Below are 16,240 nucleotides of genomic sequence, written 5' to 3'. Positions count from 1 at the left end.
AGGCAAGGTCCAAGTTTGTTTGCAGAAGCCTGGTGTTTATGCACACCTGTCCTCACTGCCATAGAGTAATTTTTCAGAGCAATTTAACCATGGCCACGGGCCTGTCCCCACAGAGACTGGATAACACAGATGCAGGACAGCACAAATTGGCTCCCACAGAAAAATTTAAGGTCTGTGAGCTCATTGGCAGGACAAGTGGTCACCTTCCGACTGAAAGAGGAGGCCAGAGGTAAATTCCCAGGATGGGTTCTCCCATCGGTTCCCAGGAGCAGAGCCCATCAGTTGAAAAGCAAACATGCTGACTGCCCGGGCCGCTTGGAGGCTGCATTTCATGTGCTACATCCCTCCCTCAGCATTGGCCTTGGCCCCGGGGGGGCCAGAACCATCTCTTCATTTCCCGCTTCTGGTTCTTGCATCCAGAGTGCTGCATCGCACGCAGTTCTCTCGCTGCTCAATCTCACTTTACAATCCAGTGCGTGCAATTTAGGAGACCACTAAATTGGGGCTGACGGGGACTTGGAGGGGCGGGGGAAGGTGATTATTTATATTTTACACCGAGGGTCTAAACTCACACGGGACTTACTTAGCAGGGAGTTCCAGGGAGCTCTGTACAATTCACAAGGCACAGTCTGGCTTCCTAGTACCTTCTAAGAATCAGTACAATCAGTAAAACATTAAGAGCCTGGACTCTGGAGAACAGATCAGGGTTGAGTTCTTTGTGATTCTAAACAAGCTACAGTGAAGTCCCGTCTTGCATGGGTGGGGGCAGGGGGATTATGTCTAACATCAGTGCATTAAGTGAGAGTCTACACTATGCTGGAAAAATCCCTTACATTATCTACAAAGTGTGACGTATAGACATCCATTTTCAAAACAGGTCAACCACAGCTAGTTTCTCCTCTGTTATTGGAACAGATCACCATTTCTTTGGTGGAGCCCCAGATGAAGTAGGTGGCTAGTGTGCTTAGGGAAGGCATTTGAAAACTGTTAAAAATCTTTAAACAGAAGCATAGCTGGCTGGGGAGGAGGAGTGCAAAGGGTCCCACCAAGCACATTCTCTGAGAGTGACTCCTTTCTGACGATATTTAGTAACATGGTGGCATGATGGTTAAGACCAGGAAGAAAGGGGCAGTGTGGAAGTAGGACCCAAGAAGCTTCCCCAGCAGGGGCACAGCTCCCCATCCCCAAGCCTCTTCCCTCTAGTGTTAGAACCTGGCTCCGTCTCTGTCTTTGAACACGGGGCTGACACTCAGGGCCAGGAGGGGAGCCCATTCAGCGGGATGGGAGCCCTAGAGAAAGCAGAACGCTCAAGACCCCCATCTCCCCTATACTCCGGGCATGAGCTTATCAATTAGAAGAGTGGGTGGAATCACCTGCCCCCAAAATGATAATGAAATCATACCACTAATATTACAGCTAACGCTCTGTGTCCAGCACTGTTGTAAATGCTCTCTCTGTATTAACTTACTTAATAATATGTATGTAATAAACACTGCAGTGTGCTCCATGATAAGATCACCTGGGGTGCTCGTTCACCAGACAGGTTGCCAGGCCTCTCTGCTGGGATTTCTGATTGAGTAGATCTGGGTCAGGGCCCAGAAATCTGTGTTTTTAACAAGTACCCCAGGGAATGCTTGCATACAGGCTGGTTTCAGAAATGCAGAATTACTTCTCTCTGTCCGTTTGTTTGCTGAGCTGGCACGGTGAAGTTTGTGGCAGTTTCCATGCGTGTGCCTGTTCCCCTGAGCTGAGCCTTTCTGAGCCTGTCTCCTCTTCTGTGAAATTCAAATGGTAACAGGATCTACTGCCCAGTAGATGATGAAGATGAAGAGATGAAGTAGAGATGAAGCATTCGAAGCGTGAGGTCTGGTACCTGGTAAGTGGCCAGCGCTACCATTGTTATTGCTATTATTTAGAGACGTACAGAGCCCTAAGAGAGACTCACACCCCTGCACCAGTGTTACCGGTTGGAGTGGCCTTTACCCAGTTTACTACCAGGATATGCCCAAGCTAATCTCCTTTCGCCGGTTCTCACATGTGGATCTGGCGCCCAGAGGAAAATGGATGGGCAGAGAGTTGATTACTTCCTAACTCTCTCAACAGCCACGTTTCAAAAGGTCCCCGTCAAATTAAAATGCATTTACTGCGTTTGTCAAGGAGCCACCAGCCATCTGGGAAGGCCCGTGCCCCGCCTGCCTGTGCCAGGCCACCGACCATCCACGTTCATGTGTAGGACCACGCAGTTCCAGGACTTTTCCTGTGGCTGCATCCCGGCTCCCATGGAAACCTGGGGTTTGGTTCTGAGCCTGGAGACAAATGAGGTGGCTTTCTGTACCACGTTCCCAAATGGGTTCTCTTTCATGTCCAGTATTTTCCCTGCCTATTGTAGAGGCTCAGCCTCAGAAAGCAAAAGCAAAAGCACAAAAAGGCCAAACGGAGAAATAGAGCAACGGAAAGGGAGCCAAGGAGAGATGATTACATAACCCGGCAGCTAGGCTGTCTGCAAGCCGTATGACTTATTTAGCTGTCTGTCTTTGCGGGATGTCAGACTCCATCCTTTCCAGCTGGCTCTCTGCTTCGGTGATTACATTAACACTCAGTAATTATAGGAACTAGACACCTCTCTAGTCACCAGCATTCCCAAGTGGTGGGATGGGGGAGATTCAAGACCAGGAATGCCTGATCGCTGGTCCGCACACTGGTCCCCTAACCAAGGTCTCGACCATCTGTGGCAAAATGAGACAGAAATTAGGGGAGAGTAGTGAGTTTGCCCCCGAATACTGCAAAATATATACAGCTTAAAGGCTGGTGCTTGATCTTGAGCTGATGTCAGAATGTCCTTTAAGAAATCCAAAATGATGGTGATAATAATTAGTGGTTGCCTCTGTCATTTTGATACGACACAAAGTTGGTCCCTAATAATGGTTTCTACTTTGGGGAGAAATTCCTGATCTATGAAATCCTCAAGTCTGAGAATCACTGCTTTATATAGAAAGGAATAGTGTAATGTAATAAACCAAACGAAATAATGAGGTATAAAAGCAACCTCTCTCCTTTTTTAACCCAAGTGCGTAGCATTTTTAGCCTTGACCTCTGCTCTTTACACAGTAGGTAAGGACCGCATAGGGATTGATTCCTGCTGGCTCCTCCTGCTTTGTTTCCAACGGCCCCCAACCCTGCCTTACCCCACTGAAGACAGAATTTCTAGCTAATGACATCCTTGCACTTCTGCTAACCCCTGAATTCCTCCTCTTCCTGGGTTTACATCTCTGTGGCTGGCCCAGTGGGTTGGAAACCTGTGAGGCCAGCAGTTTCCAGGAGGGTAAGTGTAGCTCTTGGGTTTGTTCCCTTCCCAAGCTGTGCCGTTGGGAGTTGGGGAGGGGTGGTCCCCAGCCACAGCATACCTTAGGCACAGATCCTAGATGCTTCTTCTCCCTGCTTTGCTGCATGTTGCTGAGAGGGCTCCTGCAGGCCTTGGGTCCAAGTCATGCATCTGTTTGCGTGGATGCCCTTTAATGTGGCACCTGTGATGCCTCAGACGTGGTCTGTAGATCACACATGTAAGTGAATTCTCCTGACTGCTTGTGAGGTGGGTCTCACTGGTTCCATTTGACAGATGGACACACCGAGGCCTGGCAAGGGCAGAGAGAGATGTGCATATCGCTCATAGCCCATTCATGACAGATCTGCCCTTGCACAGTCTAAATATCCCTGTGCCTCATATGACACAGGCCAGAAATGCAGTGGGTGTTTAACCAGGCTCCCTCAATTTCCAGAATCCATAAGAAGGCTTGGGGGATGGGTGGCACCAGCTCCCTACCAGCCCCATCTGCCCAGGGTATGCCTTCACCTCTCCAATGAGCCTTGGTTTTCTCATCCCTCAAGTGGGCCTACAGATGCCTAATAATACCTCCTAGGGCTGTAGGGAAAATAAAATGAGATTGTGTCTGCAAAGTGTTCACCAACAGCAGACATTTAATAAATGTTATTCCCCTTATTCTTGATAAAATCCTCCATCCTCCAGCAACATTCTTGTTTTAAAAAAAAAAAATACAGCTCTCTGAGGGCACAGACTGGGTGGTCAGGGAGCCCTTTGCAATCACAGATCCCAGAGGGCAGAGGGAATGCCAGGCAAGGAATACACTTCTCCAAAGGCTGCCCGTTAACTTGAAACTCTGAGGATACCAGTGAGAGACCTCCTCCCCAAATCAGAAGTGCACAGTTAGAGGAGACCAGATAAAATGCCTGGAAGTCTTTGGAATTTATGGAGAAACCAAAGTCAATGGCAACCAGATTTTATTCTAATGATCCACGTCCCATCTGTTGGAAAGAACTTGTTTCCACAAGTTCTTTCTGTGCTCTCCTGAGCAGGGTGAGAGGGGCCAATGAAATTGCAGTTTTGGGAATTGGCTCCATGAAGACACGGCCTCTGCTCCAGACAGGCAGTGTGGCGGCTGTGCTGTCTCCCCATGGCCTCTCACGAGCTCTCGCTGCCTCCTGTCTCTTTAAAATGCGTAATCGAGACAGATCTGCTCAAGACTGCCTTTGAAAGCAGCTCCAGCATCTCAGTAGCACTGCAAAAGATGGAGTATTTTGTGAACTGCTTGCTGGATTTGGCTCTCCTGGGACTTCCTCTGGCTTCTAGGAATGATGCATACCCAGTTTTCCTACCTGCTTGGGGAGCACTGATTAATGGAGCTGTGACGCTCACTGGAAGCAGGTGCTTTTTCACTGCTCAGCTGGCCCTGATGGATGGCACAGCCTCTTCCCTGGCTGGGGCGGCCTCAATCGAGGCTCCCTCTCCGCATTCCAAGCTTTATTCATCACAGTAGCTACTATGGCCCAAATGCCGGCTGCATTGGAGGCACTGTTCCTGTGTCTGTGCTCCTGTAAACTTTATAATCACCCACAGGGAAAGCACTATTATTATGGTCTATTTTGTAGTTGAGGACAGTAAGGTCTGGTGAAGTTTAGGAACTCCCCCAGGCCTTGCATCCGTATAATGTGGCAGATCCACGATGCAAACTCAGGTTGGTACAAGCCCAGGGCCCTGCTATTTTGCTGCAACACTCTGCTTCGGTGAGCAGATCTTGGGAGTGATGTAGACAAAGTGCTGGTTTGATTTAGCTGCCTTAGGAGGCACCTCTGTCTGGGCCGTGGCATACAGTTGGCCAGGTTGTACACTGCACAACCACAGAGGGTATCAATCACAGTGTAGTTTTTTGTGAATAGCACCCTCTAGAATTGTGCAGTGCACAAGCTGCACAACCAAAATGGTGGCCCTGGAATGCTAGCTGTTTTCAGCTGTTTACTCATAGGTGGGCTCAGGAGAATGTACACCATCCCATCAGCTCTGGGTTGGACAGCTGGCTCTCTGCTTCCACTTGTGTGACCTAGGACAAGTTCCTTCACCCTTCTGTGCCTCAGTTTTCTCATCTATGAAATAGGGAATGAGAGCACTGTCTTTCTCCAGAGGTTGGTGTGATGATTACTTGAGTTCATCCATGTACAGTGATTGGGACAATCCTGGCCTACAGTAAACGCCCCATGAATGTTGGTTGCTCACGTTTGCTGTTGTTTTTATAACCTGCACAACTTTACTTCCCACCGTCCCTTTCCCTGCCCACCTTCTAGACAAATGAATTTCCTCACACATTCCTCTACTTTCCTACCTCAGTGCCTCTGTTCATGTTATTTGCCTCATGTAGAATGCCGTTCCTCATTTTTACTGTGTCCAAATTCTACTGGCAAGGTCTTGCTCGGGTACAGCCACTTGCGTGAAGCCTTCTCGGATCCCCCCTCCCCTGCTCTAAGCTTTCTTATCACATAACTTGCTTGTCTCTGACAGTGATCACATCACAGCTATGCCTCCTGTGTGAGGTGTCTCCCCCACCAGGCTTTGAGCTGGTTGAGGACATGACCGGTTGATCTGGCCATACGTCTTAGTCCCCACAGTACCTTTGCCCAGGGCTTATTAGCACATAGTAGATCTCTAATAAATGGTTTGCATTTTTAGTTGAATGAATAGATTAATATCCCCCTAATGGTAACCTAACAGCTGGAGTTTTGTATATGATGGGCACAACCATATATCTTTTCCTTTTTGTTTTAAAATATAAACAGCTGTCATTTATTTCACCTCATCTTATTTTTCTTTTTTGAATTCTTTTTAATTTTTGAAGTGTAGAAATCAGTTGTTCTTAGTATAGTCACAAAGTTTTCATAACCTCAGGAAGAAATTCCATTCTCATGAGCAGTTCATCTTCATCTTCCCCTCCCCCCAGCCCCTGGCAACTGCTAATCTACTTCTGTCTCTAAGTATTTTCCTTTTCTGGACATTTCATATAAGTGGAATCATACAGTATGTCGCCTTTTGTGTTTGGCTTCTGTCACTTGGCAGTATGTCAGGGTTCATCTGTGTTGCAGCATGTATGAGAACTTCATACCTTTTTATGGCTGGACAATATTCCATTGGATGGATAGGCCACATTTTGGTTATTCCTTCATTAGTTGATGGACATTTGGGTTGTTTCCACTTTTTGGTGATTGTCAATAACGCTGCTATGAATATTCACGTACAAGTTTCTGTGTGCCCTTTTCATACTGCCCCTGACATCTCTGCATGTTCAGAAGAACAGTTTGAAAGGGACTGTTATAGAGAGTGGTGAGAAGGAGGAAGTTTTGACTGAGATTGCCTCCCAAGTGCAGGCTCTGTGCTGGGTGGTAGGTATCAGCTGTCAGCTATCTCCTTTCATCTTCACAAAGCTCAGTGAGGGTCTCAGAGAGGCCAAGTGCCGTGCTTAAGGACATGTCATGGGTAGGATTCGAACCCACACTTCTGTGACTTTGAAGCTTATGTCCAAGCCACTGCCTGGCCGTGGCTGCCTCTGTGAAGTGAGCAAATCCACTTAATGAAAGATGCCCCTTTCTTCTTCCCAGAGAACTCATGCCTTTCCAGCCTGGCCCCAAGCAATCTCGGATGGGGGTGCTCTTCCCTGTTTGTCCTGGGCCACCCCAGCCAGCATCCTGGGCCTCTCAGGCACGGGCCACCTAAAGCCCAACATTCAGGCTGCTACCTGCCAGTGTTCATAAGGATTGATGTGGGGTCGAAGAAACCAAGTATCTGTCCCAGCCAGGAGTGCCAACTGTGACCCAGCAAGCAGTGAAGAAGCTCTGCCAGCCAGGAGCTCTGGGCAGGGAGGGTCCCCCATGCTCAGCAGACACCGTGACGACAAGTTTATATGGCCCAACCTTCTGAAGACGTACAAGGGCTGCAGACTTCTGCTAGGTGTGGCTTACTCTCTGTCTTGGCAAGTGGTGACGTTAACTGAGCATCTGAAGGGGGCTCACTTTTCTCTTCTTTTTGAAGTAGGGGATACAGGGCCAGAGGCTGAGGGTTGGTAGCGAAGTGCAGTAAGTGCCATCAGGGTCCAGAGGAGGGCAAGGTGGGGTCTGGGCAAAATTGACAACCGTGTACGTTGTCATGGAATGTCAGAGGCCCGTGCAAAAAGACACAGGCAGAGGACCGCACTGTGGCCAAATCTTCCACCAGATGGGGAGGGCAGCAGGCCCCTTCCAGAACATTGGTGATTCCTCCAGACCCAGCTCTGAGCTTCTTGGCCCAGGAAAAGCTTAGGATCACAGCTTCCAAAGGATCCATTTGAGGTTGTGAAGGGAAGGTGATCTGTTCCCTGGAGGGTGAGTGGACTGGCCCATGGGTGTGTGGTGTGTGTGTGTGTGTGTGTGTGTGTGTGTGTATGAGAGAGACAGACAAACGGATAGACCCTAAACCAACTGACGAATGCACATGGGCTCTATCTAGAGAAGGCTCAGGCTGCGGCTCAGAGGCCATCGTAACGGCTGACATTGGTTGGGCACCTACTGTGGAACGTGTCTCAGGAATGACCGCATCTCGTTTATTCCCTACAAACAACCCTATGCGGTGTTAACATTCATTTTATTTTACGGCTGAGAAAATTGAGCACCTGGCAACAGCTCCTCTAAGGCAGCAGAAGCAGTGGTGCTGCGATCTGGACCCAGGCCATGGGGTGCCCCACCCCAGCCCCTTAGTCGTTACCCCCTCCTCCCTCTGCGACCCTGGCCACGCCCAAGGCTTTGCCAGCCTGCTTTTGGCCTGGCTGGCCAGGAGGCTGCCTGGGTCTGGCCCCAGCATGGTTACTCATTTGCTGTGTGACCTTGGGCAAATCACTTCCCCTCTCTGAGCCTTAGTTTTCTCATCTGTAAAGTGAGGGTTTGGCCCCAAGCAGTGGTTTTCAAAGTGGGTTCCCCAACCCCCAAGGATCCTATGGGGACTCAGAGACCGCTGACACTAGAGCACTGCCCGTGTGATTTGTTTTGTTTATCAGGTTTCTGAGGGAGACTTTAATTAAAGGCTTCTGGTAGTTATAAATAAACACATAAGTAAGCATTAAAAAACCTCCAAACTAGATACTAAGGAATTTCCCAGCTTTGACTACCTTAGATTCAGAGAAGCAGCCCTGAACTCCCCACCAGCAAGCTCCAGGGGAGACTGGACCTGTATGCTGGGCTGTCCCATTCGGAAGGGCTGCATTGGTGTGAGGGTGGGGCATCCTCAAAGAGGCCAGCCATGAATGGGCTGGGACAGGACAGGTCTTAGGATGACCCTGAGGTGGTGGAGTCACCTGAGTGGCCACAACGAACCCAGGCAGCGTTTCCCCAGCTCCAGTTATTTGAGCACTAAGCCATGATTTTTGCTGCGTCTCCAGTACAAGAGGCAGTATATAGCCCGATGGTTAGCAGTCAGGCTCCCTGGGTCATCTACTTATTATCTGCTGCCTTGGGCAAGGTACTTAATCTCTCTGAGCCTCAGTTTCCTTCTCTGTACAATGGGGATCATAGTAGGGCCTGTCCATGGTGTTGTCATGGTTTAATACATGCAAAGCATTTGGCACAGTACCGGGCCCACTGTAAGTGCTGATTATTACTGAAGCAATGTGACCTTGGCTCTTTCCTTCTGTTTCCACATCTGTTAAATGGGGATAATGATGAAGGCAACCTATCAGGTCTTTGTCAGGATCGAATAGAAAGTCATCATTAAATGGTCGAAATGGTTGCTATTTTTCTTTACTTGTATTTTTCTTTAAATCTATGCACACCTTCTCCTTTGTTTAACCTCATCCTTTCTTGAAGGCAACCACCATCTGAGCGGTGGGCACAGGTGAGTGGTCAGTGCTGGTGAGGGTGCCCAGGGCTGTCCTGCCGGGCAACTGAAGGAGAGCCGCGGAACAGCAGACGTGGAAATCCTCAAGTCTGGGCCGGAGCCACAGCGGCCGCCTGACCCGCCAGCTCACGCTGGGAGGGGAAGCCAGTCCCTGGGGGGGGGGGGGGGGGCGGCTGTGCTATAGACAGACACAAGCCTGGCATGGACGCTGGCCAAGGAAGTCCTCCCTGCCTGGAGTTGGTGGAGTTGGCTCCTCTGTTTCCCTGCCTTCCCAGGGCCCATCGTCTGCATGTCCCATGAAAGAGGGATTGAGCTGGGCCTTTAGAGATCCAGTGCAGGTCCCTTTCCTGCTCCTGACCAGCGCCCTGACTTGGGTGTGATGATCCCACTCTCTGTCCTCAGTTTCCCCATCAGTAATTGAGGGCACGGTCCAGATGACCTTAGAAACTCTCTTCTTTCCCTGCTCTGGTTTGTTTGAGGGGCAGCATAGGGTAGTGGTTAAGTGGAGTGGAGTCATACATACTCCTGTGTTCTAATTCTGGTTTTGCCACTTCTTAGCTGGGGGACAGGTTACTTCACCTCTCTGGGTATCAGTCTCCTCGTCTGTAAAATGGGTTGGTGGTGGAGTTGTGATAGTACCTATCCCAGGGGCTTGTTGTGAGGATTATGCGGGTGCTTAGAATGATGCCTGGCACCAGCAGCGCTCCACCATTGGAGCTAGTTACTTACCAGGCTGCTCCTTAAAGATCCCCTGGTTTTCCTACTTAAAGAGTTAGCCCCACCGTCCCAGACCTCAGGGTCTAGTTGCTGTTAAGTCCAGGAATCGCCAGCCTTAAGTCAGCTCAGTATGCTGGGGTGGTCTCATGCAATCCATGGACCTTATTCACCGAGTACTCCTTCATTCATTCGTTCAGGGCTGCCTAGTGAGCACCTGAGGTGTGCCAGGCCCTGTTCTAGGCACTGGAGATGTGTCTGTGACCAGAAGAGGCAGAAATCCCTGTTCTTATGGAGCCTGCAGTCTCGTGGGGGACGACAGACACCCAACAAATAAGCAAGTAGAATATAAGCAGGAATCTCCATGCGTTGCTTTGGAAAAACCATAGGTGACTTTCTGATTCCTACCATCCCCATCACCGGTTGAGTCTCATTGATCTAGAAGCTCCTACTGTATTCCTCTGGGAGTTCTGAGCCACCCTCCTCCAAACTAGGCTCTCATTCCATTATTCCTCCTGAGCTTGGGCTCTGGAGTCGGACGGCCTGGGCTTTGAGTCCTGGTTCTGCCAATCCCTGGCTGCTTGACCTTGGGCAAGTCACTTGACCTTTCCATTCCTGTTTCCTCATCTTTAAAATAACATCGCCCACATCCTAGGACTGTCAGGAGGATTCAGGGAGTTAATACATGTAAAGCATTTAGAACACTGCTTGGCCCTGTATGACCTTGGGCAAGTTACTCTTGGAGCCTCAGTTTGCTCATCTGTAAAATGGGTGTAAATAGTTCCTAACTCACAGTGGAAGCCCGAGATGTGATAATGTAGGTAAAACACTTGGCTTAGCACAGAGTGGTGGTTTTTCCTCCTCTCCTGTATTAATTAATTATCGCTGCATAACAGATCACCCTGAAATGGGGTGGCTCATAACAACTATTTATAACTGTTTACATACCTGTGGGTGAGATAAGGCAGCTGAATTATTCTAGGCTAGACTGGACTGCTGTGCTTTAAAGCACAGATCCAGCAGGACTTGGCTCCTCGCTGGGGTTTGGGCTCAGATCTGCTCCACGTGTGGTCCATCTTGGGGTTTGTCTCAGAGAACAGTAGCTACCCAGGGAATATGCTTCTCATTGCAATGCAAAGGTAAAAGAGGGCAAACATGCAAGGCCCCTGAAGGCTCGGGCTGGGACAATACTGTCCCTTGCACCTCATTCTGCCTGTAAAAGCAATCACATGGTCAAACCCAATGTCAGGAGGTAGAGAAATAGATTCCAGTCTTTTAGTGGAAGGAACTGCAGTCACATGGCAGGGGGTGTGAAGAATCTCAGGGACATTAATGGGATCTGCTGGGCCTCCCAAGAACCCCCAGGAGAGGACCAGTGTAAGAACTGCCAGCGAGGGGGAGTGATTTGGGGGAGTCCTTTATATTTTCAATTGTACATGGGGACAATAGCCCTGAAACACTCACTGGATCGTCGCTCCAGAAAATTGCTCCCATCTTGCACCCAGATTGCCTGGGGTTGTAGCCTGGGATTTTTTTCCCAGGAATGTTGTGCAGAAGTGGAGGATGGGTACAGGGAAGCTGGACTGCAAAGCCCTGGGATGCCACCCCCTGACCCCCCTCCCCATCAAACCTGTCTTTGCCACAAAATGAATAAAACTGTCAGCTGGAAAAATGAGGGGCCAGCCGACCAAATATGATAAACTGTCTCTTGCTGTGTATTACACTCTCCACGATAAAACCCCAAGCAGATGCTAAAAATGTATGCAGCTTTGTGAGGAGACAAGCATGCTCTGTGTGGCCGAGATTTCTGAGAAAGGTAATTTAACTGCAACACGCATAAAGGAAAGAAATGCATAGAGCGGTAATTTGGAAATTGTACATCAGGTGCTTTTTAAAAATTGATATTGTTGGTTATTTTTCTTTTATTAAAACCCGTAGTCCTGCAGACCGCTGTCCCATCCTTATCTAGCTCATTGGAGGTGCATGTTGACATTTCTAATTTGCACATTTAAAGATTGTCAGGAAATGGTTTAAACACGTTGTGGAGCTCTGTTAGTGAGGAGAACATCTCTGGGAAGACGGTTGGGTACAGGGGGGAGAGCTGGGCTGGATTTAGGGAGACTTGGGAAGAGCTAACACTTACTGAGCACTTAGTGTCAGACATTACTCTATGTGTTCTACACATATATTTTATTTTACATTAAACCTGTGATTTCCATTTTGCAGATAAGGTCGATGAGGCACTGGGAGGTTAAATAACCTGCCCAAGGTCACGCAGCTCCTAAGTGGCAGAGCTGGCATTGGAACCAGGCATTCCAGTCATTTCGCTGCCTGAGCATTAGTTTTCTCCTCTGTGTAGATATTAATGCCTACCTCGTGCGTGGATTAATTGCGTTAAATGCCATAATATGTGTAAGGCACCTGGTACGTGCCTGGCCATCCTTAAACGTTGCCTGAGTGAATGTGGGATATTCACTCGGTAGGCACTCAATAAACATTAGCATCCCCTTCTTTCTTACTTTCCTTCGGAGCCTCCAACTGGCAAGCTCTGTTGCCTTGGTGAGTCTTGTTACCCCTCTGGTCCTCACTTTCCCCATCCGTGGGAGGACTGTCAGCCTCTGGGCCACCATCTCTGATCCTGTGGTCCATCAGCTGCAGGGTCCTATGGAGCCGGACAGATTTATGCCCGTGGCTTCCCCTCACCTCATCCCTCAGCTCTGCAGGACTGACTGACCAGTGGTACCCAGCGGGGTGCATTTTAACTGCACTGACGAGTGGGTGGCGTGGTTTCTGATCTGAGCTCCATCTAGCCCTGCTCAACCGGTGGTTCTGGTGGCTGAGAGCGAGCGAGTCCCCTTGTGGCCTGTAGCCCTGGGAGCCACAGAGCAGTGACTCACTTTGTGTTGGGAGTGTTTGCTCCTGTGTCAAGAATGCCAGGGCCCCAGCAAACCCTGACTCAGCAGGAGAGACGAGCAGCTTCAGTGTCGTTTAGGAATCGTGGGCCTTATGACAGCCATCGACAATGTTTAGAGGGCGGCCCTCTATTACTCTACCTCACTGCCACCATCAACAGCAGACATTTATTGAGCTCCTCATGTTTGCCAGGCACTCTGCTAACCCTCTGTATACAACCCCTCATTGTATTCCTGCAACAGCCTGTTTGGTGTGCGTAACACACTTTTCTCTATTTTGTAGATGAGGAAGCTGAGGTTTGGCAAGTTCAAGTTACCTGCTCCAGGCCACACACCTCGTGGTCTGAGCCTGGCTCAGATGCCTGAGCCAGCATTCTTCCTGTTGGATATTATTCATCCAAGCAGGACACATCAGTCTTACAAGGTTGAAAGAGGCAGTGGAGAGGAGCCATTTGTGCTTAGCGTCTTCCAAGGGGTGATGCATTCATGAAAATGCATTAACAGAGGAACGCAGAGATGTAGGAGGTTGGAACAGGGCCTCAGAAATCCTTTTGTTATTTTGCGAATGAGAAAACCGAGGCCCAGGTTGATGAAGGGCTGTAAGGTGATATACACAGATTAATGAAGACGCATCCTTCCCTGACCACGGTCAAACTCGAAGCCTAGTTCCCTGCTCAGTTACGGTGCTCCTGCTGTGGGCAGCAGCATGGAGTTGAGGTGGTAGGAAGGTCAGAGACCCCCATATTAGAGAAGCTCTGAGTTGAGGGACTTCACCTTCACTTGGTGGCCTCCATCCTCCACCCTACCCATCTGGTGCCTGAATTATCTAGATGGATGGCCCCCAAACTCATGGATCATCAGAATCAGCTGGCAGACCTGTTAGAACTGCAGACTCCCAGGCTATGGCCCTAGAGCTCCAGATGCGGTATGTCTGGGCTTGCATCTGGGAAATGGAGCTCCTTTCAAGACCCCACTGATTCTAACATGCAGTCAGATTTGGAAACTGCTGCTGCCTTAGTCCAGCATTCCCCAGAATGTGCTCCACAGAACACCAGCTCAGCTCAGTTCCATGGGGAGATGAATAAGTATATGTAAAACAAACAAACAAACAAATTTCCGGGCAAGTAAGTTTGGAAACTGTTGAGTGAAAGGAGTGATTCCCAACTGTAGCTGCACATTGGAACTACCGGGGAAGCTTTGACATCTGCTCCTGTTCCGGCTACACCCCTGAGTCCCTCTTTAGAGGCGGGACTCAGGCATGAGGATTTTATAAGGCTCCCCAGCCACTAGGTTAGACAAAGTTAGACAGGTTTTTTTTTTTTTTTAACTGCAGAACTGCTCAGGGCCTCTAATACCCAATGTGCACTGTGGATCTCCAAAAAGAGAAATAAACAGATGATTTTCTGATCTGGTGATCAGGGGCATAGGAGAGAAAAGAAGGTGTGGCTGGAAGAGGAAGGACCCTTTTAAATATGGAGAGAGTGTGTGTTAGTAGGAGGAGGTGATGGTAGGCCATGTGAAACTTAAGAGGCCAGTAGAATTTTTGAACTCAAATGAGCATGAATGTTTTTTGTTAGACTGTTTTGTGTAATGGGGATAATTTGGTAATTGGTAATAGTTCTAATACATTTTAGGCTATACAGACAGCTTTTCTGTACGCGATAAGCACAGTGTTGCCTGTATCATCTTGCTGGGGGCTCCAGACACACTGGGTGGGTCTTACGGGCCGGGCAATTTGCTCTATTCTGTAAGGAGTGATGCTTTAAATTTTAAAGTTTAAAAATATCAACCAGCTCCTCTCATTCTCCCATTTAAAACTCGTGGAAGGCTCACTATAGCACTCCTCACTCTTTTTCACTAGGTTCTACATTAGCGATGTCTAAAGTGTTTTTACGTACCCCGCCCCCAAAATTTGAGCACGCACCTTCATTATATGCCTATTCATTTAGAACTTAAATACCTGTACTACCAGCAATAATATCGTGAAATTCGTTGAGTTTAATTTCCTTCTTAGATTGTTAGATCCGCAAATCAATGTAGCCAGAAGTTCTCATTTTTTCCTGCACCCAGTCATCATAGCGTGCACTCCAGTTTGGAACCCTCACGTGATTTGGTCCCTTCCTTTCTCCAGCACCACCTTTCCCCACCTTATCCCTCGCCCACTATACCCCAGCCCCACAGCTCCTATCCGAATTTTCCAGTGTGGCTCAGCCTTTGGGCCTTTACACTAGCCGTTCCCCCTTCTTGGAATGCTTCTCCTCCTGCTTTCTGTGTAACTGGCTGCATCTTGTCCCTCGGATCTTATTTTCAATGTTACCTCCTCCGAGGGGCCACCACTCCATCTAAAGCTGCAGTCCAGCCACTGTGCCCGCCCCTGCCCATTTTAATTCTCTGAATAGCACTTATCGCCATCTGGGATTTTTCTTGTTGTTTGTTTATGGCCTGGCTCCTTCAGCAGAAAGGAGCAGTGCTGGCCACAGGGTGAGAGCTCAGTAGCTATTGAATAAACACACAGACTGAGACTCAGAGGTTAGAACACTGGTCTAGGCCATGCTGTCAGTAAACGGTGGGGCTAGGCTTTGAACTCCAACCTGTGTGCCCCCAAGTTCAAGGTTCTTTGCATCACACCAAGCTGCCTCTTGTCCTTCAGAGGCTGGCTGAGCGTTGTTTGAGCCCAGATTCTGACAGTTTGAGTCTGAAATCTGTTATGATGTCAGATGACTATGGAATGTGAAAGAGAGAGAAAAAAAAAAAATGACTGGCATTTTACGCTCTGTTTCACAACCAGCCAGTAATGGGAGTTTGGGAAAAATTCCAGATTCTGAAAGAATTCAGGCGGGCCCAGCAGCAAACTGGAAAGACTGTGCTCAGGAACCGCAGTAGGTAAACGCAGCCTGAAGAAATGCTGGTCCACGTGTCAAAGGAAGCCCAGAATGGGAGGAGAGGCACCGGGGTCCATGTGTTCGTTGCAGTGAGAAGAAAGTCCCTCCATCTTCCCTTCTGTTTCTTGTGCAGTTTTGAAGTGTGATGTCAAGAACTGAGCCCTAGATAAAGAGGTATTGGACGTCCACTTCCTTCTTGAGCACTGCAGCTTGAGAACATGTACCAGGTTCTGGAAATCCAGCTGGCTGGCCCTTCCTCTAACCGGAAGCCACCGCACCCATCCCTTAGGCCTGGGGAAGGAGACAGTAGAAAAGAGGATGAACTCCTGAGGCCCTTGACCTTTGGAAGAATGAATAGTTCCTTGTGATGCCTAGTTAGGTATGCTTGGTAAGAAACCCGTCACTTCTTTGCATGACCTCTTTCTCTCCTTCCAGGTGTGACCTGCTCACATTTGAGCTGAAAAGCAGTTGGTTGCCTGACTCAGGCTGGTGTTCATCTTATTTCACTTCATGGCCTCTTCATGCAAAAC

At 48.8% G+C, this 16,240-nt stretch overlaps 1 protein-coding gene across 3 annotated transcripts in view; it reads left to right on the top strand.

Moving 5' to 3' along the window:
• Window positions 1-16,240, top strand: part of ABTB3 (ankyrin repeat and BTB domain containing 3) — a 310,593-nt gene that overhangs the window by 70,531 nt on the left and 223,822 nt on the right. Inside the window, exon 6 of one of the 3 annotated variants that reach the window (XM_061204459.1) lies at window positions 13,974-13,994. The exons of the other annotated variants lie outside the window; for them this stretch is intronic. Coding sequence (XP_061060442.1) covers window positions 13,974-13,994 — 21 coding nt within the window. The remainder of the gene's footprint in view (window positions 1-13,973; window positions 13,995-16,240) is intronic. 3 annotated transcript variants of the gene reach the window in all.

This window comes from Eubalaena glacialis, chromosome 11 (genome assembly GCF_028564815.1).
Source record: "Eubalaena glacialis isolate mEubGla1 chromosome 11, mEubGla1.1.hap2.+ XY, whole genome shotgun sequence".
NCBI classification, from domain to species: Eukaryota; Metazoa; Chordata; class Mammalia; order Artiodactyla; family Balaenidae; genus Eubalaena; species Eubalaena glacialis.
The sequence above is the reverse complement of the archived record's forward strand: the minus strand, read 5'-3'. Positions and strand labels throughout refer to the sequence as shown.